Below are 25,874 nucleotides of genomic sequence, written 5' to 3'. Positions count from 1 at the left end.
GCTTGTCTTCTCCCATGAGTAAGCAACTGTTAAAACCCTAAGATCTCTCTAAATAATTGTTATGCATAAACATGCATAAATCAGGCATAAACTCATCCACCCAACCACCCCCGAGCCCAAGGGATGCACACATGAATTATAATGAAATACCTCATACCTTTACCTTGATGTTCCATACCACCAAGAGGTATGAATCCAATCCAGCAGCATGTAGTAGTAATGTGAAATGGCATGAGAGTAGATACAATCCTCTACACAAGAGAACATCATATCATCACCTAGCCTCAAGATAACATCCCTTGAGTGTGCCCCATGCCCCTATTATATAGAAGGGCCCTCAAGTAACTCTTGACTCTCCATATCCCATGTGTGATTAAAAAGAATCATCCATTCTTTAAAAAACTAGTCCTAATTATTTAAAAGACTATTTTGGTGCCTTATTTCAAGATTTTAGTATACGAGAAGCCAGTGGCCACAAGCACAATTTAAATCCCCGCAACGACGAGCTTGGACAGAGGGAGAGGGGGCGGGGGAGTAGTAGTATTTTGAATTTGCAAGGGGGGGGTGACAGACATGGGGAGCTCGACGACTGGCGGTAAGGAGGATGATGCCCGCGGTGATAACAGCGAAGGGGCCAGCGACAACGGGCTCTTCCGCGAGGGCGAGAAGGTCCTCGCGTACCACGGCCCGCTTATCTACGAGGCCAAGGTGTGCCTTCTTCCTCTCTCCGCTTCAATACCCTAGTTAGGATTTTCTTAAAACATGCGCCATCAAGGCACGGTAGCTAGGGTTTTTTCAACACATGCTCTGTCAGAGCACATGAGCCAGCGTTTTTTAAGCACATGTTCTGTGAGGGCACATTAGCTAGGGTTGCCAGGCTAGCCAGGTTTCGCCCCATTAGCTAGGGTTTCTAGCAAATAAGGGGAAAACAAAGCAAGAATAACCCAATACATCTGTTTATATAGATTTTTTGGCCTTCCCGCTGTTGTGATGAAGCCATGCTTTTGTAGCATGTGTGTCAGACCTCCTTTACTGCTGCCTACGATCCTTTTTGGCTTGCCTTGGAGTCTAGGTGTTTTTACCATTTTCTGTCAGAGCCTTGCGACACATGACCCTGTTGCTGTCCATTATGTGCGATCCATGCTGTGGAGGATTCGTTAGTTCGATGTTTTGCTCAAATGACTTGCACACCATACTTACCTTTAAAAAAAGGGCAGGTTACAATGATTTCTTCACTTGTTTTTGAGAGAGATGTTACGGGTTTAGTTATAGGTCTCTAATGGGTGTAGACGGCCGACAAGGGGAGGAGACGGTGAAGGTGGCAAGGGGGGAGGAAAGGGCAATGGCGCGCAAGGGGAGGCACAAACGCACTAGGTGGGTAGGGAGCGATGGCAGTTATGTTGGGCGAATAAGTTTGGGACGCCTCTCTTATTTTGTTTGCGATTGTAGCTTACCATGCGTATGCGGGTGATTCCATACATGTGTATGAGTACAGGATGCATTGCCAGGATATTTTTATTGTTATTGATCTGGTTATTTTATATTTGTCAATTTATGTATTAATTGACGACGTAGTTATAAAGTGCAGATTATTGAACAGGATCACGGAGGCGAGTTCGTCGAGGTCCGGAAATATTTATTATGACTCGACTATGGTTTGGACGGCCGTTATTTGATTTTTGAGCAACATGCGTCACTTATTTCATTTTGGGTGGCGCCTACATTTTCTAGAGCATGTGAATGCTCTCTTATGACTTATTATTTTTGGCCACAATTGTGATACAATTGTAAGGCTATAGTTTCACTTTATTTTTGGTAGAAAGCTTGCACGCTCAAACAAAGCAAGCTGATTTTGTTGAAGTCGACATATTTGTAAGGGAAGCTATTTTGAGATCCACTAGTGCTTTTTCTAAATATGATTGAAATACACCAATTAGAAGCGTGGGCTCACTTTTGGTAAGGGCACATTGGACCCAATAGTGTGTCGTGCAATCTCTTCTGCTTTATTTTTTAAGTTGAGTTTTTATGCAATTATTTTATGCTTGGGTTCTTTGAAGCTTTCAACAATGGTGAGCAGGGAGAGGAGAGGGTGATGGCGGGTAGGCACCAGGGAGGGGGCTCGCTATCGGTTTGCCGTGTTCTTCCTCCACACCTCGTGAGGAACAAGCTCAGTTACTGGGGCTTTTGAACCCTCCTAAGTTCAATGGAAAGATAGATGGAGAAGTCGTAACCAATTGGATCCGTGAGATGGTTGCCATGTTGGCAGTAGCAGGTGGTTCAGATATTTTTCAGCTTCATTTAGTGCGTACGGCTTTGATAAGTGCCGCTTTCTTTTAGTGGGAAGACCAACTTAGGTATCACTTCGTGACTTGCTGGGATGACTATCGCAAGGCGATCGTCTAGGAGTTTATTGTAGATTACGAGCGTGAATCGAAGAAACCGTGGGAGCATTTTATGCAGAAACATGGCGAATCGATAATCAATTATCTTGCTCATTTTTGGAAGCTTTTGTTGATGCTTCAGATGGATGTTAAATTTGCCTTTCTGAACGAAGATTTAGAGGAGGAGATACATGTTGACTCTTGAGCAACCTCCAAGATTTGAGATTATGGGACACACAGATCATGTTTATTTATCACGAAAGGCTCTATATGGTCTCAAACAGGTACCCCGTGCTTGGTATCAGAAGCTTGATGCCATCTTGATTTCACTTGGCTTTTTGAGAGCTTATCCAAATTCAAATCTTTATGTCTTTCTCTCTTATGGTGATATTTGTATCATTGTGCTATATGTGGATGATCTCATTCTTTCAAGAGCTGCTTCTCACTTCTCAGTTAGTCACTCATGTTCAGTTTCAGCTTTCACAGCAGATTGAGATGATTGATCTCATTAGTTTCTTGGTCTTGAAGTATGGCAACGTGATGATTGCATTTTTTATTTCTCAAGAGAAGTATGTGCGATTTGCTTTCTCTTTATGGTTTGACAGATTGTACTCCACTCTATTGTCCAATGGATCCTAGTTTCAAGCTCTCAAAGGAAGATGATTCTCCTTTGGTTGATTCTATCGGTTATCGGTAGTTGGTTGGTTCATTGCTCTACCTCAATTATGCATTGAGTATTCTCAGTCAGTTCTTCTTTGCGGCTTGACGGTCTCACTAGCAAACTGCTTTGCAAGTTCTTCGATATCTTCGCGGCACATCCAGTTATGATATCACTAATTCTAGTGGTTTTGATTTGGTGGGATTCACGGATGTTGATTTTTGTTTGTGTTGATTCTCGGCGATCTACTTTTGGATATTGTTTTCTGCTTGGATTTGGAATGGCTTCTTGGAAGTCTCAAAAACAGATTCCATCATAACCTTCCATATGCCGTAGTGGCTCTCGTCCAACTGACGGTCCACCGGGAACGTGGGGAGTGTCGGGATCTTCACATGCCTCTCGACCATCTCAAACAGATCTGCCATTGCGGAAATGTACTCTGAAAAGTGTGGGTGGGTGGGAACAAAGAAGAACTAATACCTGCAAAGTGGCTGTCCAGCAAATCAGCCCGCCGTCCTCTTGCTTCTCCTCTTCCCGAACAGTCCCAAACAGTCCACCAATCACACAACAGTCCCCCTCTTGCCCACACAAATCCCAAGAACTATCTAGAGCCTAGGGCTCTGATACCATGTCAGAATAGGCAGCAGAGATGATGACTAGATCTGGGAACACGAGCAAAACGCATGTAAAAAAATACAGCACAAGAGAGAGAGAGATATAGGCGTGCAACTCTGCTCTATATACACAAGAAGATCCCGGAGTATGTAGTGCAACCATAAAGAGGCTAAAGAAATGTTATATTGAGGGGAATGAAGGAGTGTAGGAACTCTCCAAAAGTAGTAGTTGACGAGAATGCGGGCAACCAACATGGTAGAGGCTAGTGTGCAGCAAGAGAGCCTCCAAATGAAGAGAGAGGGCTCCAATCTGCACAATAGCTGAAGTGACAAGTGTGAGGCCACTTGTCTCACTTTGATCCACTTTCTTGCCACATGTCTCAATCTAACAGATGGGTCCTCCCATAACCTTTATCTTAAAAATATCCCAACTGGTAGACCTTTTGCCAAATGTGCTTTGACATGTCTCCCCATTTACACAACTTACGGACGTAATGACGCGAATAGAATTTCCATTTGAGGATGTATAAAAATAGTAACCTTTCTAGATTTTAGGAGTATGTTCCTTGGTATTCCACCTTATTAGAAATGTATATGAGCACCATGTAGAACATGTTTCAATGCCAAATTTCTGGCAAATCCTCGGGAGCTCACCATACATGATTTCCACTTGACACTTGAGCTCCAATGACCATTTCTGTGTCCAAGAAACTGTTTCGAGGTGCCCTGTCCTTTGTACTGGATAATACCCCTTCCCAAAGCTTGCACATGCATCCAAAAGCCATCCACATATTGGTGACAAAAGTAGGTTATGTGCAAGTTTCCCTATAGGTCTTCGTGTTGAGGCGGCGAGGATGAAATGTAAGCCTTTGCAATGGACGTCAAGTGGTCTCGTAGTGTTCGAGATCTTGGGTTTGTTGGATGAGCTTTGCTTGGATCTTTTCCTTTATGGAAGGGCACTTTATATGTGACATCGTGGAGTTGAGGACAACTACAATGCAAGTAGGGGAGAATGTGACACACCTACGAGTATGTAGGACAGAGCGAGACATCAGATAGCAGCCGATAGGCAAAGTCGGACAAAACAAAGGACATGTGGCATTGCCACATGGCAATGATGATGTGGCAGTGATGACATGTACAGTTGGCCCACTAGAAGCATTGGTGCATATACATACGTGGGCCACCGAATCGTCATATTCATTTGCTTTCCTAAACGTTGTACTTCACAGAGTGTTTCTCTGTAGGCGAAGTGCTAGCCAGGAGTGAACAATAGGTCATAGGGTTGTGATTTAACGTCTTCATTCTTTGCCACATCTTGTACTTGAATTTCAATTGTATTACTTCTTCTTGTACATGATACAAAGCAATAGTTTAGGACTCGTGTGTGCTGTATGTGTGATTTTGTCGCACTCTTCTTTCTATCTCTAGAAAACCCTAGCACATAGGTGCAAGTGCTATACACCTAATCGCATATCGACCTTGGTGAAATATTTTGCATCCTCTAGACGATCTACCAAATCATTTATCCTTAATAAAGAATATCGATTCTTCACAATGAGCAATGAGTTTATTTAGCCCTTTGTACACACAATCGCATTCTACCATCCTTTTTTTGAGACCTCTCCAATAGGTGCCTAATGTGAGCCTTCGGATTAACCTAATCCAAGGTTAGAGATGTTATCATAACATTGGTAAAATCAAGTTGGCTGATTTTACCCTTTTTTGTTTAGATTTGGAAATTCGTTTGTTTTTTTGGCCAGCTTGACTCTCTTGAGTTGTACCCATATTATCAAGAAATGGTTGTTAAGTAGCCAAAATGGCTAAACTCTATTTTTTGGAGGCGTCGTTTTTGTTCATTTTCTAATCTCACTTGAGGAATTTCTCCACATTTTTTCAATTTTAACTGTTTTTCTTTTCAAATATATCCCAATTTCTCTCAACTTTTTTCATCATTTCTATTTACATCTACTATATGATGTTAATATTAAAGACGTGCTGATTCTTAGCCTTTTTTGTTTGCTAGTTTCATGCAGTTTTGGTTGTGGAGACATTTTTCGTTTTTGTTGCTGTCTCCATTACATGCGACTATGGTTGCAACCTGTCTTAAGAGTACAAAATGATGCGTCTTGTGTATGTTTATACTTCTACAGGGTTTGCTAAATATATCAAGGCTCAAATTGGGATTTGTTTGGGACTTGAACCTCCTTGTACATGATGTTCTTGAAACGTTTTGAATTTTTTTTAATATACCTTTATGAAATGTGTTTCATGAAATGCCTTGCAATTATGGTATGGGCCCCTCCTTTTGGTTCTGAGGTGTGCGGCACGATCCTAAAAGACCTATCAATAAGGTTCCCCAACATCTCCTCCCCTTGTTTTTTTGTGTTTGGAGTCCACACTTGCTTCTTGTCATGTACGTGAGGCTAACCCTAAGGGTTAGTTTTACTAGTCCTAGGGTTAGGTTGGCTAATATGTGGTTTTACGAGGCCCAAAAGATTAGAAAGCAAGTTGATTATAAGGGTTAAGGCTCATAAAAGCTTACACGTTAATAATGAAGCTTATAAGTTAATAATCCCATAAGTAAAGCTTTTATTGGCTATTGCCAAAAGCTATGTAAGTGTGGGTTATGTGTGGGTTTATTGTTGTATTGTGTTATCGTGCACATGGGGTATGTACCGAGTGCTGTTTCACCCCTATTAGTCTGTTGTGTGATGCAGACGGTCCATCGGTAGCCCTTTTAAGGCGGGTGTAGGCGGTATGGGATGCTAGGGCTGGTTTGTTGTGGTTTGTATGGAAGGAAACTTAGCCCCTATGCTTGGGGGTGATTTGACGTTCTCGTTGGGTGGTGAGCTAGCTTGTCGAACGCTAATTGGGAACTAATCATCCTTGAGCTAGATTGACGGCATGCAAATAGAGCTTTTCTCACAATAGTAATAGAATACAGTAGTTTAGTGTGACATGTGAGTAATTGATCGTAGTAAAACAACCTTAGGCTAAACTATACTTCACTTAATGATACTTAAGAGATAGACAATGATGTCAATGCAATGCAATGCAACTATATTAAATGAATGCGTTTACAATGAGATCTAAACAGATCTATGATGCTGTCCTAAAGAATATCCTTCTTAGGATGAGAAATGCTGATGACGAATGACTGATCCTTTCTCCAATGCTGAGGTCCACCCTTAGATGCCGGTTTTCCTCTATGTAGGAGGTAGGAAGATGAACTGTATGCTGCTGAATATACTGATGATGAACTGCTGAATGAAGATGCTGATCTGCTGTCTTCCCTTTGCTCCCTAGGAAGGAAACACTGAGAATATGTTGGAACTATCAGATGATCTGAGATGAATGATGCACTTGCTTTATATATGAGAGAATGCTGCTGGTCGGCCAGCCCACGACTTCATTAAATGCTTAAAGACTGCTGTTGGCTGGTTTGTAGGTGCTGTCAGCTGCCCACCAAGCCTTGCTTAATGCTTGAAATGCTTAGATGCCATCATGCTCACTCAATGCTTGGATACCTTAATGCTTGGGAACATGCTATAAATGCCTGGATAATGCTTCAAATGCCTTTGCTTAATGCCAAGAACGGTGTGCACGTGACATTTAGGTATTTGGGTGTGCTTGTGTTTTGTTGTTTATCTCTTTTAAACCCTCACATTTTGACAAATTGGCCTTACATCCCCCTTTTTCCTTTTCTCATTTGTCCTTTTTAAATTAAAATACGCCCCCTTTATTAGCTTTACAATATGTTTATTATCTCATACTTGAGAATAATTTTTGAATAGAAATTGGAAGGCATATAGGATCTTATTTAGGTGCTTGCTATGGTTGTTAGAAGTTAGTCTGTTGTTTCCTTGTTTCTAAGGCCTTGATTTAGGCCTTTTATTAAGGTCTCAGAGGATGTACCAAGGTACTAAGGCCTTATACTAATTTAGGTAGTCATGGAATTAATGTGGTTATTTGACTTTTATACCTAATTGACTTAACTTTGTTTTTGCATAGATCCAAAGGGCAGAAGTTCGAAAGAAAGAGTGGAAGTTTTTCGTACATTACCTTGTAAGTATCAAGTTGCTCATGTATTGATCAAAGTTTGGTGTTTCAAGTTGTGTGCTTGCGAATTTTTAAATGGAGTTTTCATTGTAACAAAAATGCCCTTCAAAACTTGTCAATGCTAGGCACGCAGAGCCCCTATTGGCATTCAGGATCACACATGCAGCTATGAAGATATCCATGATAGGTGTGGGGTAGCATGCAAGTAGAGAGATGAGATGGAACCTCAAGCCTTGACAATGAGAGAGAGAGAGAGAGAGAGAGAGAGAGAGAGAGAGAGAGAGAGAGAGAGAGAGAGAGATTGATTGCACAACACAATGATGAATGAATTATGATAATACTTCCACCTGTACATTGCTTTTATAGGCATCAATCCTCATCTTTTGACCTAGACCTTAATAAGGCTAAGGGGGTGTTCACACCAATGGACACACTACTAGACTGTGAAAAAATCCAACAAACCCCCTTCGGAGTAAAGGAGTGTCATCTAAGAGAGAGACTTTCAGTATGATGATTTGGGCTCTTGGAGTGCAATCATGTGATACAAAAGAACACAATGATGCCAACACTTGAAATTTTTTGTTAGGCTTGATACAAGAGCTTGACCATACATAATGCCTACATCAGTCTATCCATAGTCAATCCCCCCTAGCTCTAAGTAGGGGAAGTAGGATAAAAAAGAGCCGAGCCTTTTTTAAAAACAAGGCTACAAAAAGATTTAGATTTCGGAAGACATCTCGGGCAGAGAACCCATGACTACAAAATATTCAGATTTAGGGGGACATCTTAGGCAGAGAATCCTTGATAAAAAAAGGGACTAGAACAAGAGTTTACCCTTGATGTTGATGAAGATCCTTTTGCATCGTCGTCTCCAAGATTCCGACACTTGATGGTCAAGTGTGGGAAGTGTACTTGCAAAGAGCAGATGTCTCGTGGTGATGTTTGGACTAGGGATGGTTTCAATTGTTTTAGGTGTGATCCAAGATAGAGGATCCAAGGGAAAGGATGAGCGCCTCCATGATATTTTATCGCAGAAAGATACTGATATGATTACTTAATACTTTTGCTAGCATGTGCAAGAGTTTGTTGCAGAGGCTAGGGGAAGCACAAAAGCACCTCTGAAGTAGGGCATTGAAGAGAAGGTGGTGGTGAACGTTTGGTAGAGGAGGGCGAAGGAGACTAAGAGCAAAGCGCCAGGTAGTTGGAGCGCACTTAAATAATGGAGCCATTGGTGGTTGGTGTGGGCAAATCTACATGCGGGCTGGAACAGAGTAGGGCTAGCGGCAACGCCATCATCAATATCAATAGTGGCGGCAAGGTGGTGAAGGTGGTGACATCATGAGCTTCAATTGTGGCGGAAACAACAAAAATGCACCCTTAATGATGGTGATGGCACCGGCTCAGTTCAAAAAACAGCAAGGCCAAATGGAAGAAAAAACGCAGGTTTTGATGGTGGGGCAGTCCAACAAAAAATGGAGATGGCGTTCAGCCTAGCTCTGATACCATATTGGCATCCAGGATCACACATATGCAACTATGGAGGATAAATATATCCATGATAGGTGTGGACTAGATTGCAAGTAGAGAGATGTCATGTGCATCCATTAATTCCGATGCTCATAGACATGGATATTCTTATTAGCAAATATATGGGCAAATTTAGGGGTAGATGTAGAGTGGATTTCGCAATCCTACAAGCTCTTGAAAGTGCCCAAGACATAGCCCAATGGTTGGGACACCTTTTGGGCGTTGTTTGGACACAAAATATTACTTTTTTAAACAATGTTTTGTGGAAAAATAGGGTTTGTGTTTTTGCGTTAAATTTGTGTTTTTGCATAGCTTTTTCCTCATTTTCAGCATAGTATAGTGCTAGAAAGTCTAGAATTTAGCCTAGCATGATCCTAGGGAGTTTAGAAAGCATGTAGAATTCTAGGGTTAGGGTTTTTGGGCTGATTACAACAGAAAAAACAGCAAAACAATATCATGAGTGCAGAGTTGTTTGGAGATGGGAAGATGAACGATACAAGGGGAAACAAGAACGCCAAGCCTAGTACGAACAAATCATCGTCGAGTTTAGGCAACAACTCACAGAAGAGGACCATCGGCAACTCGAGAAAGAAGCACATCAAGTAAAGCTTTAGGAAGAGGTGCACCAAGACCAACTTTTGTATGAGCAAAGATGGGCACAACTCAAGGAAACATGGCCATAGTTCATGGCAGCATCAACAAAGGCCAAGAAGGAATCACCTTGGGTTGTGAAGCAGTCCAAGACTGAGGGCATTGCTGCAACAAAAAGAGAGCTTCTAAGACCAGGGTTCTCAAGAGACATGATCACAGAAAGGTGTGTTTCCGAGGAGGTGCCATTACCCAAGATGCACGTGCCAGAACCAGAACTAGCACCAGAGTCAGAGGCCAAATCAGAACCAAAATCAGAATTAGAACCAGAACCGCAGATCGAGCAGGTAGATCTTTCCAAATCCTATTTGGAGCTCCTTCTCTTTTGTGTCTTTGTTGAACGTAGGATTAGCGTCAATCTTCTTTGCTTAGCATTAATCATGAACATGCTTCCGCAACGCATGTTACAAGAGATGAGATGGAAGCTCAAGCCATGACAATGATGCACACAGAGAGAGAGAGAGAGAGAGAGAGAGAGAGAGAGAGAGAGAGAGAGAGAGAGAAGGGTTAGTCCATTTTGTTTCTTACCCACACTTGTGATGAACGAAGCTTTTTCAACATTGTAGGAACAATCCCAAGAGACTAAATATGATCTATACGTCCGAGAAAGAAAGAAAGAAAGAAAGCTGTATTAAGACAAATCAATGTACAACTGTCAATGTCCTCTCGATGTCTAGAAAAAAAAAGGACAAAATGAACATGAAATAAACTATGAAAGTGCTGAGCTAGTGGGGGGGTGTGATGGATGGAGCACTACTGCTAGAGGCTCAGTATGCAACCTATATGCGTCATAGTAGCAACGGAACGGGAACGGGAACGGAACGAAAGCACCACCCGGGGAACGGGAACGAGAAAAAGGGGGAACGGGAACGAGGGGGAACGGAAACAGGGAACGACCTAGATAATTCCTAGAAATGATGATAAATCTTAACATACAATGCACATTTATATAACCAAATCAGAGACACACTAAAGTCTAGTGCACCATAATTTGCATGGCTAGATACTAACACTGAACAGATCTCACAAGTCAAAATAAATTAGCCCACATCATACATGACATAAGTGACAAAAAGCACAAAATGTGGCCCACATGGCACAGCCTAGATAAAAGAAACAATCCAAGTCCAAAGTCCAAGCCTCAAGGTGACATGCACATTGCAAATAGTAAGGAGATATCATGCATGGCTACTGCCAGTGATGCCATCAAGGAGACTATCATCTATGTCATCCAAGAAAGCCATATCATCAAGACCAACATCTGCAGCATCCAAATCTTCAATCCCATCCTGACCAGTATCTGCAAGTCCATGTGTCTCCTCATCATCCGAGGACTCCTCATCAAGCAATATAAACTTCTCTGGTTTGGGAGATGCCATATCACCAAGCAAGCGCAAATTAGCACTTACAAAAATCAAGTCATTGACTTGTTTTGTCCCAAATTTGTTCCTCTTCTTGGATGCAACATGGCCGAACACACTCCATAGCTGCTCAATCGGAGAGGAGCTTGCACCTTGAGACAAGATCCTTACTGCCAATGATTGAAGCTGTGGTGTACAAGCCCCATAATCCTCCCACCATAAAGCAGCCCCTATCTTAAACCTATCTCTCTGAGCATCAGCCGATCCAAACCTTCCCAACTTGCTGCGATAAAATCCAAGTTGGTCTTTCACCAACCTTCGTTTATCTGCATCACGAACCTGCCTAGAAAGCACTGTCTCCCAACCATCCATCACCTCATCATCGGCCTCTTGTCCACATCCTTGGAACTCGGGATCCAAGACATATACGCTGCAGCATGCATAGGAGAATGATAACCATTCCATCGTGCTTCACATAATTCTCGAACCTCTGCATATTTCTCATCAGACAAGCCCATTTCCCCTATTTTCTCGATCATTCGGTCAGCCCCCTCATAAACCTTGCCAATGCATGGCTCCCGTCCATCTGCAATCCGCATCAAGCGCATGATCGGCTTCATCATAGCATTGATAGTATTGACTTCATCCCAAAATGTGAAGTCTTGTATGGTTCTTGCAACCTCTATGCCGGCTCTTGAGCGAGAAAGTGCCCATCCCATCCACTCATTGCATACAACCAACTGCTTCAAAGGCAATTGCACTTTGGATAACCTCTTCATCATGAGAAAGTTATAACCAAAGCGTGTCTCTGAGTACTTCAAGAGATCCTTTTTGGCCGATCTCTTGCGGAATTCATTCAAAATAAACTGATGGTTTTGAATGAAGCTTATTATCTCCTTGCCTTTTTGAATGTGTGGATCAACCCATGGCAAGCTGCCAACATCCTTCAATAAGTTGCTCAAACAATGAGCAAAGCATGGACTGAATGTGATATGCGGATACCTGTCTTCAAGCTTAAGACCAGCTGCTCTATTTGTTGCCTCACCATCAGCTAAGAACTGAATAACATTCTCTGGTCCAACTTTCTCAATACCTTCGGCCCACTCTTCCACAAGCTGATCTGCAGGTTTTCCAGTCCCAGAAGCATTATGTGAGGAAATGAATTGCATTCTTCCTCGAGAATAAGCAACCATGCCATGAATGGACCTTTTTCGAGTGTCACTCCAACCATCTGCAATAAGTGACACACCATTCTTTGCCCAACTTTCATGCACAGACTCTAAAGCACATTCAATTGCAGCTTTCTCCTTTTGCAACAAGGTGGTGCGTATGGTCTCATATGAAGGAGGCTTGTATGTTGGGCCATACCGTGCAATCTCCTAGACCATTTCAATGAAATATGGAGACCTTGCAACATTGAATGCTACATGATCATGATAAAAGAACCTTGCAACAGCTGCATCTACCCTCTCTTTCTTGCGGGGATCCCAAGCTGCTCCCAAGGTTTGCTGCTTGCCGGAACTTGCACCCATAGACTGCGAATCTTGGGAAAATGCAAAGCTCCCAAGTCCTCCATACTGTTGTCCATCTCCCAAGTGTACATCTTCCCCTTGTCTACTGAAGTAAGATGCATCAACTGCCGGTTTCTTTCGTGCACATGCTTTCTCCTCTTCACTTGGGTACTTTGCCAAAAGCTCTCTACGCATTTCAGGTGTTGTCCCTGGGCATTTGTTCACTTGTGCTTTTTCATTGTTCACATGGCATAGATGTGCTCTCACACGGTTTGCTCCTCTTGACTTCTCTTTGTTACATTGCTTGCATTTCCATCGTGTTGCACCTCCCTTAGATGAATACCTTTCTAGCCTTTCAACCTCGTCCCACCAAGTAGCATTCGAAGCTGATCGCTTTGAACCCGAGTAAGCCATGATGTCTGCAAATTCGGGCAAAAAGTTGAATAGGCTTTCAAAGTTAACCATTCCAGAGAAATGAGTCCTTTTTTTTCTTCTGTTTAATGGGGAGAGACTGTGCACTGTGCAGTCACCAGTGTGCAGTCCAGATTGTGATTCACCATAGGTAATTTTTAAAACACCAAAAGTTCAAAGTTCAAACAAAAAAAGAGAGAGAGAAGAAAGAGAAAAGCTTCTTGCTGCCTTGCCTTTTAGATGACTGTAGTCTGCACAGTGCAAGGGCTGGGGGCCTGGCTGCCAGTGGCTGGGGCGACTGTACTATGCAGGCAGTAGTACAGAATGTCAGGACTCAGAAGTTGAAAGAACAGCTGCTGTACGGGCAGGACAGTACGGGCGCTGTTGTACGGGCAGGACAGTACGGGCGCTGGCGGCTGTACTCGTGGAGTCGTGGACAGCAACGGCGTGAACTCCGAAAAGCGACGGGCGACGGGCGGCGTACGGACTTGTGCGAATTTCCGAAAAGCGCCTAGCGCAACTTGCAAGGCTTACGGGCTTCATTTTTTTTAAATCCACGTCATCTGCACGTTCCCACGTGGGGGAACGGCAGGCTAGCGTTCCTGGCCCGTTCCACGAAGCGTTCCACCTACGTTCCCTGCCGTTCCACATTTTTTTGACCACCTCCACGTTCCACCATGCGTTTCTAGCGTTCCACTGGTCCACGCGATGGGGGAACGCGTTCCACCGTTCCCAATGGGGGGAAACGGGGTTCCCTTGCTACTATGATATGCGTAGGGCATACAAGAATGCAATGCAGATCTGTCTAGCTCCAACCAGTACCATAATGGGGGTGTAATATGTCACCAATTGGCCGACCATTTGGTCCATCTCCAGATCTGTGTCTTGTTCACTTGAGGCCAGGCCGATGTCTCATGTGAAGGGGCCAGTATTTTGCATAACATGGACGGGAGCCAGACTGGTGCCACCCGTGTATGTTTTGGACTGTGTTCTATCCATGGGATTGTCACGCCATGGAAGAGCCAGTATTTGTGTTGTGTCTTGCCTATGGGACTGTCACTCCATAGGGAGGCTCATGCCTGGATCTGTGTCTTACCTATGGGACTGTCACTCCATAGGAAGACCGGGATTTATACTTTCTGTCGTGCCATCACTGTGCCCGACAGGAATGTTTAGTACTTGTTCCATGAACGGGAGATATGTCCAAGATACTGTTTGCACATGCATTCATGTTTGCATGCCTGGAACTGTTTTCGCGTGACTTGTATTCTTGTGTTTGCTTGCCTGACGTGCCACTTATTGAGCAGGGACACCTGCCAGTGAGTCGTGAAGTTTGCTCTGTCTTCTGACGAGTTTTGTTGCGAGTGAACAGGTGGTAAGTGTATTGCATTTGTTTATTTTATAGCATTATTTCTAACTTTTGTTTTTTATAAGGTTGCAGGTTCACACTCATTAATGAGTGGGCGGCCTCCTCAATATTTTATGGTGCCCTTTGTAGGGTGGGCACCCATTATGGGCACCCACACATGGGCCATGGTGGGGAGGGAAGCCCTCCCTCAATCGTGTGTGTGGGGGTGGGTGCATGGCCACCTACCCACCCCCCCTTGGGAACCTTGGAACTGGCCGCCCCCATGCAAAGGGTGGGCCGGCCAGCTGTTCGAGGGGTGCCCCCACCATCGCTTGGTGCCTCTCTCTTGCTTGGGTACACAAGCAGGCTACACACAGGCGACGCCTTCTTTCCCACAAGCGGGCAGCTATAGGTGACTCGCTTGCATTTCATGCTATCGGGCAGTTGCAGGCGACCTCCTCTCTCTTGCACACAAGCGGGCAGCTGCAGGCGACCTTCTCTTGCCCACAAGTGGGTTGCACCTAGGCGCCTCCTTCTCTTTCCCACAAGCGAGCTGCACATAGGCGTCTTCCTCTCCCACAAGCGGGCAGCTACATGCGTCCCTCTCTACCACGCAAGCGGCTGCAGCTGGTTCTCTCTCTCTCTCTCTCTCTCTCTCTCTCTCTCTTTTTTCCTCATAGTTGTTTCAGTTTCAGTTAGTTGTTTAGTTGTTTTTAGCTTTCCTTACACAGACATTGTATCAGATCCACTAATTGTTGTAACCTTTTTGGTCTCATAGGTCATTTTGGCCTTTTGAAGACGTTAATATATCATTTCATTTCATTTCATTTCTCTCTCTCTTGCGAGCGGCCAGCAACAGCAGCGATTGGGCCATCTCCTCTCATGCGTGGGTGCCTAGCTCTATTAGAGGCCATATTCATTGTTTTACAAGGTACATTGATTGAGATTCAAACGAAGGTCTTTGGTGTAAATCTTTCGAGGGATATTCACTGCTGCTAACACCCGTTCGGTGCCGGGTAGTTCAAGCTTTTGGAGAACCACGGTCTGTGGGTGCCGAGATCGGGAGAGCCAGGCGTTAGTACGGGAGCGCCTGCTTGTGCGTGGTCCTGGAACACCAGTGGGGCGCTCTCTGTGGATTCTAGTGAAGGCATGGGACCGTAGAGACTAGACTTCTTCAAGTGGTTCGCTCTACTTTGAACGTCTACTTCAAGACTATTGTTTGGTAACTGTATTCATTTCGGTTGTACATGGACATCATCTGGTTCATCGAACCCATGGAACATTGTACCCCTTAAATACTCCATAATATATTATATATATTGAGGGGGGGGGGTCGGCCTGTTCCGGCCCCAGTGCTAGTGTCCATTGATCTTTATTTCATGTTAGTTTTTCAGTTTTTATTGAGTTGTCCATTCATATTGTGATATTTAAGTTGTGCTATTACGCGTGTGGGTGTCCAACGGAGTCTACTCCCACTTGACGGGATCGGTTTCATAATATGTAATACATAGACGATCGCGAGGCAAAAATACATCAGAGCATGATCTTCGGGTGACTGTAAGTGAGCTAGCTGCTCTTGGATATGGTGTTGATGTCGAGTCCGTATCTCTGTGATCTCCCTCTGATGTAGTTTGGGAGTTTGGTAGCCTGGTGCTCTCGGTCTTGTCTAGCTCGGAGGTCCGTAGTGCGCTGAAGTGTAACCCCCTCATGTGTCATGGTAGGAACTGGGATAGATCTCTGGAAGAAATCAGTGAGCTAGAGTTGTCGCCCACCTCTCCTTGTGGTATGAGTCTGGAGCAGTGTCTCTCCGTGGCGCTGTGTCTCTAGCAAGAACTGGCCAAATATACGCTGATCTGTGGACTCCATGATCTGGCAGAGTGAGGGATGTCTATTGAAGATGGTGGTGTATCTCTCTCTAATGACACTATATGCTTTGCATCTACATACATAATGCTCCTCACTCTCAACCTCCTCCTGGCATAGTCTGCATATCCTCTCTGCTTTGGGGATCCGTGTTGCCCTACTTGCCTCAATCTCAAGCTGGTGTGATGACACTTTGAGCTGGCCAATCGCCACTCGGGCACACTGAGGCATGTACACACCCATATATCCGGGTCGCTGAATGAATCCATCTGTTGAGATACGCATAAACTGATCTCTATAGTATAGCATCTTTGGCGGTAGAGGCTGAGTGGGTGTAATCCAAATCCTGCTGAAGAATTCCGTTCCTCTCACTGTGAGAGAGTTGGATGTGGTGCATGTATATCATACTAGAAAGGTGGCAGGTGATCTATGTGGAGACCATGCTGAGTGAGCCACTGTATCATTTGTGAATACCATGATCTCCTATCTCCACTCTGTGTGAGCTGTCGGGACGCCTCAAAAGCTCTATGTGAGAGTCGATGTGATGGCATATCTCTGATCCTCTGTATGAAGCAGATCGTCTGGAAGAGGGCCTCTACTAGCATAGGAGGTGCAGCAAACTCCGCTTGGACAATGTCATGTGGGACGGAGGGTTTGCTGCGGATCATCCGTGAGCATGAGAATCTGAGGCCTCTCTATCTGAGACCATGTGGAGGTGGCGAGCCTAGGTGCCCATACTGCTGAAGCATACATCAAAGCAGGGGTGACTAGTGAAGAGAGAGAGAGAGAGAGAGAGAGAGAGAGAGAGAGAGAGAGAGAGATTAAGTCTACTAAAGACCCAATGAGGCTATGAGACCAAAGTGATACAATAATGTCCATGGCATATCTCATAATGGAATGGAAAATAAAACAGAAACAAAACATAAACATAAACATAAACATAAACATAGCTATCCCACTGAGGTGATACAAAACTGTCCATGGAAACTCATCATGAATACTAGGAACATAGAAACATGAGAGGAGCATTAGTCCCCAATAGATGGTGTACTGTTAGCAATCATCTCCTGTCTTTACATTATACCAGGGTCTCTGTTGTGGGTGTCCCCACCCAGTTTTGGTGTCTTCCCATTTTTCCTCACTCTCCATGTATTTTTTCCATTTTTCTTGAGGTGTGGAGGGTTGTCGGTTGATTCTTGATGTTGGCCGACTGTTGATTTGCTACCCGACTCCTTTTGGTGACCAGGCCAACTGTTGGCACCTGGCCGACCAGGGTTTTTCTGGCCGCGTGCACACCTGGTGCTGGTCGTGAGTAGTGGCTGCTGTCGGCCTGTTTTGGACTGGCCAACCAGCAGCCTAGGGCCATATAAAATGGCCCCTTGCCCCCCCCCCCCCCCCCCCCACTCTCAGTTGGGTATTGTTGTACTGGATCTTGTATATAGTGCAGAGTTCACATAGCCTCACTCTCTCATCTTCTGCGCTTTCTCTTCCATACACACTTAAGCGTTTTTCTTGTTGGAGGTTCTCTTGCATTTGCTCATCTTCATGTTGGTGTCTTGCTATGCTGTGCTCTCAGCAATTTGTCTCATATTCGTTGCGTATTCCAACATGGTATTAGAGCCCCAGGTGGCTTGAAGGTTGGAGACAATTGGAGAGTGTGCGGGATTGTTTTTTGAAGACCTTGGATCTTACGAGAGATTTGAGTCACCGTGCATATTAGTTGTAGCCTTTTCTTCATTTTTTTTTCCCACCCACCTTCCCTTCACAAGACCAAAGTAACCACCCCGATGGCAGACTTGCTTGAGATGGCTGAGAAGCACGTGAAGATCCCTACTCTCCCCACGTTCCCCATGGATCGACAGTTGGACGGGACCAACTACGGCATATGGAAGGTAACGATGGAGTCTGTATTGGAGTCTTATGACTTGGCTGATTTCATTATTGTTGGTGTTCCACGGCCGGAGTTGGAGGACGGGGAGTTGTTACCCTCTACTCGGAAAGAACGGGAGGCTCAGGCACAGTTGTGGGATCGTGTCAATGCCCGTGTGCGTTCTTTCATCTTCCTAAATTGCACACCACAGGTGATCAACCATATAAAGCATATGACGTTGGCCAGAGGGATTTGGCAGCATTTGGCTTCTCTGTATAACAGGGTATCACCCATGAAGAGGATCTGCTTGGAAGTTCAGATGCGGGTGATGGATCCTGCAATGTTGTCGATGATGCGGGAGCACATCAACAAGTTGTAGGCTCTTCAGCAGGAGGTTCTTTAGGTTGGGAAGGAGATATCTTCAGAGGACATGGCCATCACTTTGCTGTCTCATCTGACCTCTCAGTACTCAGCATTTTACTCCTCTTTGATCACCAGTGGCCGGCTTAATACCATCACATGGGAGGAGCTTGTGCCAATGGTCTTGGACTAGGAAGAGCGTTTTTCGAACCCTCCACAGGGAGGAGGTTCTGAGGCCTTGATTGGCCAGTGGTGGTCGCAAGGCCGCAGTAAGGGCAAAGGGAAGTCTTCACAAGAGAAGTCTTCCGACTAGGTGCCCGACGTGGATCGTGATGCCTTGAAGGCAAAGAGGACTTGTAACAATTGTGGCGAGAAAGGCCATTATTGGAGAAAATGTCCTACGCGGCTCACCGAGAAGGGTGATGATTTTTCAGCAGTAATCGTGAAGACTCTAGCTTTTGTGCACTTAGATTATGGACACCGGTGTTTCATCTTCTTCGAGCAGGGAGGCGGTTGGACTCACCGCTAGGGACACTCGGGATTGGATTCTTGACAGGGGTGCTTCTAGGCACATCACTCCTTCTCGAGAGTTATTATAGGATCGTCGGAGGCACGCAGGTCACATCTTGATTGGTGACGAGTCCACTATACCCATTCATAGTGAGGGTAGGATGGAGATCATTCTCGATGGCAGAGGGGGGAAGCATCCCTCCCGAGTTCTTTTTGTCCCATCTCTTGGTTTTCATATGTTGTCAGTGCATGAGGTTTGCAAGACTGGGATTTACAAACTCTCAGCATTCTCTCTTACAGGTTCTCAGTCAGGTGATGTGTGGTAGTGTCGTCATGACCACTCGAGTGTGGATACGTTGCAGCAGGCTGAACTATGCTTTGATGTCTCGTATCAGTCGGGACGAAGAGCCTCCTGCAGTTGAGGAAGCTCTTTCCTAGGGGACTTGTAGGAAAGCCAAGTGTGCATGTGTTTGGATACAACTGTGAATCATCATGGATCGGTGGAGCCCATATACAAACAATATAAGGGGGGGTGGGGATGTGGATGGAGTGCTAAGGCAAGATGCATCTCTATATGCTTAAGGGGTAGTACAAGCATGCTATGCAGATCTATGGCTAACTCCATCCAGTGCCATAAGAGGGATATAAGATATCATACATCATACATCGTCGATGCTGAGGCTGTGAATGGCGTGAACATGTACCCTGAGTCTGAATGAAAGCGAGCTAGCCTCTCCTATGTCTCCATCTGGTGTCTCGTTCGGATAGCTGCTATCTCTCGGTGACGGAGTCGGGGTGCTCTATGTCTAGTCTGTCTAGGTCTCCTCCTGGCTCTCAATTCCTCTGCTCTCTTTGCGGTCACCCCACGTGGTACATCAGCTGGCAATGGCATAGCTCTCTGGAAGAAATCTGTGAGTTGGGACTGTCTCCCACCCCTAGTGGGAGCGGGTGTCTGGAGGAGTCTCTCTCGAGAACTATGAAGCTCTAGTAGTAGTCTGCCAAGCTGTTGCTGGTCCGAGGCCTCCATCAACTGATGTAGTGAAGAGTGCTCCTCAAACAATCCTGCATATCCATCTCTGACCCCCTGGTGGGCTCTACATCTACATACAAAGTGATCCTCAGTCTCCACCTCCTCGCGGCACAATCTGCATATCCGCTCAGCTCTGGGAACCCGTGCCGCTCTCCCAGCCTCTATCTCTAGCTGATGTGATGAGACTCGTAGCTGTCCAATAGCAACGAAAAACGTCTTATAGATGCATTATGCACATTTAGGTGGATTTCTTCATAAAAGTTTTGAATTGCCCTAAAAATATTTGAGGTTTTTTATCTTTGGTGTTGTCCATGTCTCCTGTATGTAGTGCTGCCATATGTCCTCTCTCATCACTTTGTTCCTCTCATTGAGAGAGAGGTAACCCCGTGGAGCAGACTGATCATACTGAAAAGGTGGCAACCGCTCAATGTCTATCCCATGATGTGAGAACCACTGTAGCATGTGTGCATACCAAGATCCAGTGTGTCCAGCCTAGGCCAGCTCTCTGGATGCCTCAAAAGCTCGGCGGGATAATCTCTCCGTGGGCATCTCCCTCATCCTGTATATAAAGGAGATCGTCTGGAACAATGCCTCCACTACCATAGGTGGTGCAACAAACTCAGCTCGAACAATGTCGTGCGGGACGGATGGTTTGCTACGTATCATCCTCGAGAGCATCAAGATCCAAGATCCAGTGTGTCCAGCCTCGGCCAGCTCTCTGGATGCCTCAAAAGCTCGGCGGGATAATCTCTCCGTGGGCATCTCCCTCATCCTGTATGTAAAGGAGATCGTCTGGAACAATGCCTCCACTACCATAGGTGGTGCAACAAACTCAACTCGAACAATGTCGTGCGGGACGGATGGTTTGCTGCGTATCATCCTCGAGAGCATCAAGATCTGTGGTCTCTCGAGCTGTACCCATGTGGAGGCTGCAAGCCCTGGTGCCCAAACCGCTGCTGCATACATCAAGGCTGGTGTCACTAATGTATCAAAGAGCCACCCCTTCGTGCGGGGTTCCTGAAAATGTGCCTGATGACACTGACGCTCAAGGCCAGCAAGAGTTGCATACCCCCGGGTCACTCTGTCTCGGACTGCCTGAGCCATGGAGAAGCGTCCAGCTGAGCTAGTAAATGTGATGCCAAGGTAAACGTAAGAGCTCACCGCCTCAACCCGCCCTCCTGCTAATGTGTGAGTAGTGTGGCTCCTGACTGCGGGTGAGGTGTGGAAGATCATAACCTTGGTTTTCCCAAGGTTCACTGTGAGCCCCTGCTGTGCGCAGAAGTCATCAAGAGCCACAAGGTGTCTTTGAAGCCCAACCTGCGTGTTGGATACCAAGACGATGTCATCAGCATAAAGCATAACATGGACAGTAATACCTGATAGCTTAACCCCAGAGCCTCCTCCCTGTGTGATGTAATCGACCACCTCATCAATATAGAGCCCAAAGAGCGTGGGGGAGAGCGGGCACCCCTGCTTCACACCAATGGTGCTAGCAACTGTGTCGGACAAGCCTCCTCGGCATCGGACTCTCCCAAAGACTTGCTCATATAGCCTGTATATGCCCCACATCATGTCTGAAGGTATGCCTACTGTCTGTAGTCGCCGAAAGAGGTGCTCTCTGGGCACAGTATCAAATGCCTTGCGGAAATCCACAAAGCAATAATAGAGCCGTTGCCTCCGTGCCTTGGCCTGATCAATCAAGCACCTCAATGTAAAAATGTGGTCGATGGTCGAGAAGGCTCGACGGAAGCTTGCCTGGCTTGCTGCTCTCAATCCCCCAACCTCTGCATGAGTGCTCAGCTCTACCTCCAAAACTGCCCCGTATAGTTTGGCCAATATATGGCCAATCATGATGGTCCTGTAGTTCCCGGGGTCTAGTACATCTCCCACTTTATGGACCGGCACAATAGTGTGCATCGTCCACTCAGCCGGAAACCCCTCTGACAGAGCTCTATTGAAGAGATGAGCAAGAAATGGTGCCAATGTATCAATAGCATAGATGAGATGCTCTCCTTGTAATCCTGTATGATATGTCGCCCGTCCATGTTGGAGTCGGCATATGACCCTCCTAACCATAGGTGGGGTGAAGGTGGAGACTGTGGAGCATGGCTCTGTGGGCTGTGGTATAGGGGGCTATGCAGGCACATCATAAAGTCTCTCTGCATATGTCTGCCAGGTCTGAGGATCGGCAATAGGTGTGGGAGGACGGGGCTCTCTGAGTCTCCTCCAAGCAGCAGCATCGAGAGAGAGAGAGAGAGAGAGAGAGAGAGAGAGAGAGAGAGAGAGAGAGAGAGAGAGAGAGAGAGAGAGAGAGAGAGAGAGATTAAGCGTCTACTAAAGACCCAATGGGCCTATGAGACCAAAGTGATACAATAATGTCCATGGCATATCTCATCATGGAATGGAAAATAAAATAGAAAGAAAACATAAACAGAGCTATCTCATTGGGGTGATACAGAACTGTCCATAGAAACTCATCATGGAATACTAAGAACATAGAAACAGGAGAGCAACATTAGCTCCGAGTAGATGGTATACCACTCTCCAAAATATTAAGCATGGGGCTAATGAGTATGGTCGAGAGGTCTCCCTCAGCTATGTCACGTGGAAAGGTAGCTCGATGGCGGTGCAGCATGTCCTGGATCTGGAGCTGGTGAGGTGATCGTGGCCGACGGGGAAGTAGCTCAGTTGCTGGATGAATCCATCCCCAGTGAGTGTGAGGAAGTGATCTCTGTAGAAGTGCATATTCGTGGGGAGCTCCGGAGGTGTGATCTATGTGCAATGTGTGTAGAGGCTGAGAAGATCTAACCTGATAACCCGGTTGGTATCCTCGTGAGATAGCTGGAGAAAAGGGGAGTCCAAACTGTACAAGAATTAGGTGTTTATTAGCATGTTTCAGCAAACAGAATGCTTGAAAAATATGACTCATGAGAAAACACATTATTATTCAATGTAAACAGTGATTCAATGCTAGAAAACAACACCCATATTCATCTCTCTAGAATCCACATTCCATACATGATACTGGGCAGCCAAGAGTTTGGTACTTCACTTAATACAATGATAAAAAAACATCATAATAAAGATAAATCATGATGACTCCCAAAGAGTCATGACAATCACACAATGTCCCAGTAAATCCAAAAAAGGACATAGATAAATGACTCAAGGCTCATGAGAGTTCAAGACTCATCCTCTTGGCCATCATCTTCATCATCCTCTCCATCACGCTCATCCTCACTCTCACTACTAGAACCATTGGCTGAGTCCTCCTCAAATGCTTTGATCTGCAGGTGTTGCATTGGTACTAGCAAGTGCCTGGGATCGTGTATCATGAGATGTAGCTGTAATCTCCTCGTACAACACGGAATAGATATCTTTCTCCTCCTAAGGGATGTCGGGGATCTCCTTTGTGATATCAGATTTGTTAGTGAGGCTCGATGCGGTTGCCTTTTTGCTCTATCAATTGCAAGTTACAATGACAGAACACAAGCCTCTCCAGCTATGCAGCCTATTCCTCTTTTTAGTGCGGAATAGTGCCCATGTACTCGGGTTTCTCTCACAAGGTCTTGAACTACAGTCTTGTGAGAGAACTCTCATGGCAATGCGTCTCTGCAAATGAAAATCAACACCATTCATCATTGAATAGAAGTATAAGATTGTCAATATTCTTAGAAAAGTTATACTTGGTAACTTGTTACTTACCAAGTCTGGAGTACCAATTCTATATTTCTCCCACCAAGACACATGCTCCAATTGTGTGTTCCTCAGTTGTGCTGTTGGCCGTCTAAACATGTGGCTACTGCTTTGATATATGAGCACTGATCCTCTAACTTTCTCATAAGTTGTACATCACCATCCACTAGCCTGGAAATGTAAGAGCTTTATTTTGTCTATAGCACTTCACCCAAGTACAGCTCCTCACTTCTCTAAAGAGGATGCAAAATGTGTGCAATCGCGTGGATTGGCCTATGATACCAATTCCAGCGTTGGTTCCATATCTCCCTAATATCTTGAACTCTGTATATGAGTTCAAAGTTGTAAGTGGAAAACAAAAAGTAAGCAATGAACATATACTTCATACTTCTAACTTCTATGATCTATCTAACTTCAAGAGAAAGAATAAGAGTTATACCTCTCAGGAGACAATAATGTACAAGCATCGAGAGCTTCTCCAATCTTGTCCAAGACAAGTGCTTGCGCATTATTTCACCAAGTCTCTCTCATGACCATACGAGCAAATGAATCTGACTTTGGTGCATCTTTGTCATCCCATGTTGCCCACTCACGACATACCACTGTGCACATTAGGCCATGGCGCGCCCTCACAAGTCTCTCCACCACAATGAACATGTAGGCAAAGTGGGTTTTGGACGGCTTCAAGAGCTTAAGATCAGAATTGGCTCTATACATGCTCAGTACTTTCGGCCTCTTGGTGACAAAGTTCATCGCACTAGAGGCTACAGAAAAAATGTTTCTCACCCAATCTAGCTTTCCCACATCTTCTGTCATCAAATCAAGGCTATGTGCAACACAAGGTGTCCATACAATCTTGGGGAACTCTTCTTCAAGCATCCTTCCCATGGAAACACAATTTGACCCATTGTCTGTTATCACCTGCTCAATGTTGTCTTGGCCAATCTCTTGTATAGCTTGGCGTATATGCCTAAAGATGAACTCCCTTGTCACCATTGTCCCGGCCACATAGACATCTATGGCACGAATAAACATAGTGCTTTTGCATGAGGAGACCAGAATGTTATAAACACACATCAGATCAGCCATCACACATCAAAGTACACCCATACTTTACCCAAGTAGCCTTAAGAGGCTTCATCTCTGTCTCCACTACTAGCTTCTCTTTCCGAAGCTCTGTAGTACGCAAGGCCTCATATAAGGGACCATCCCACTCACAACCTATGCACATGAGATTGCTCTAATTGTTGTCCTCCATCGAGGAGTCCACAAAATATTGAAGAACAATGCACACTGCACCTCTCTTGTTGCCTCCTTCATGGCAGCCTTTTGAAACCCTGCCTTCACATGCCCTTTCTTCAACAAAGGTAAAGCTGTCCTCTTTGCTCAAGGTTGTGATTTGCCAACTGCCCCTTTAGTTCCAGAGGGGAAATACACAGATGACTTCAATCATCCAGCCCACACCCCTTGAGGAGGCCTCCCGTAGGAAGGTACGTCTGACGAGGGAGGGACGAGGGAGGGGGTGGGCAAGGCTGGGACCCCCACGATGGGAGGGTGTCTCTTGTGCAAGGAAGTCTAGCTCTCTGTTGAGTCACCTGCCGCTAGAGGCAGGGCTGTCCCCAATGTGCCTCATCTAACAAAAAATGAAGCATTTGCCAGGGAGCCCAGAGAACTCTATCCTCTAAATAAACAATTGGGGGATCTAGAGAAGCGGAGGTAGGTTCTCTAGTGAGGGGATGATCTCTAAAGAAGGGATGCACAGTGAGATGGACGGGAGGCTTTCAACCCAAGCCATGGGAGCTGTTGTTGACTTAGGGTGTCTCAATCACTTGTCCAGCTACCCCCAACAGTAAAAGTGTAATGATGCTGACTTTGCATGTCACCTATTGGAGAATCTTGCTCTTCCACACTGATGGCAGGCTCTTAAATGCTCAAGATCCACGATCTCCTCAACAGGAAGGCCTATTTCCTTAGCCTTCCAAGCCTTAAGGCTTTCATAAATGTGCCTTGGTACGGCCTTACAA

At 45.3% G+C, this 25,874-nt stretch overlaps 2 protein-coding genes across 2 annotated transcripts in view; one reads left to right on the top strand and one right to left on the bottom strand.

The window, feature by feature from the left end:
* The first annotated feature begins 475 nt into the window (after positions 1 to 475).
* Positions 476 to 25,874, top strand: part of LOC147641156 (protein MRG1-like) — a 40,769-nt gene continuing 15,370 nt past the window's right edge. The window contains exons 1-2 of the mRNA XM_086818721.1: positions 476 to 708; positions 7,668 to 7,721. The gene's annotated coding sequence lies outside the window, so the exon portion shown is untranslated. The remainder of the gene's footprint in view (positions 709 to 7,667; positions 7,722 to 25,874) is intronic.
* On the bottom strand, positions 11,623 to 12,783 carry LOC147641157 (uncharacterized). Its single transcript, XM_086811748.1, has 2 exons — positions 12,659 to 12,783; positions 11,623 to 12,514 (listed from the first exon to the last, which is right to left on the bottom strand). The coding sequence occupies exons 1-2, from the start codon at positions 12,781 to 12,783 to the stop codon at positions 11,623 to 11,625; spliced, it is 1,017 nt and encodes a 338-aa protein (XP_086667874.1).

The sequence above is a fragment of the Cibotium barometz genome, chromosome 2 (assembly GCF_041138505.1).
Source record: "Cibotium barometz isolate CiBa-2024 chromosome 2, ASM4113850v1, whole genome shotgun sequence".
NCBI lineage: Eukaryota > Viridiplantae > Streptophyta > Polypodiopsida > Cyatheales > Cibotiaceae > Cibotium > Cibotium barometz.
Note: the sequence above shows the minus strand (reverse complement) of the source record. Positions and strands in the feature narration are given on the sequence as shown.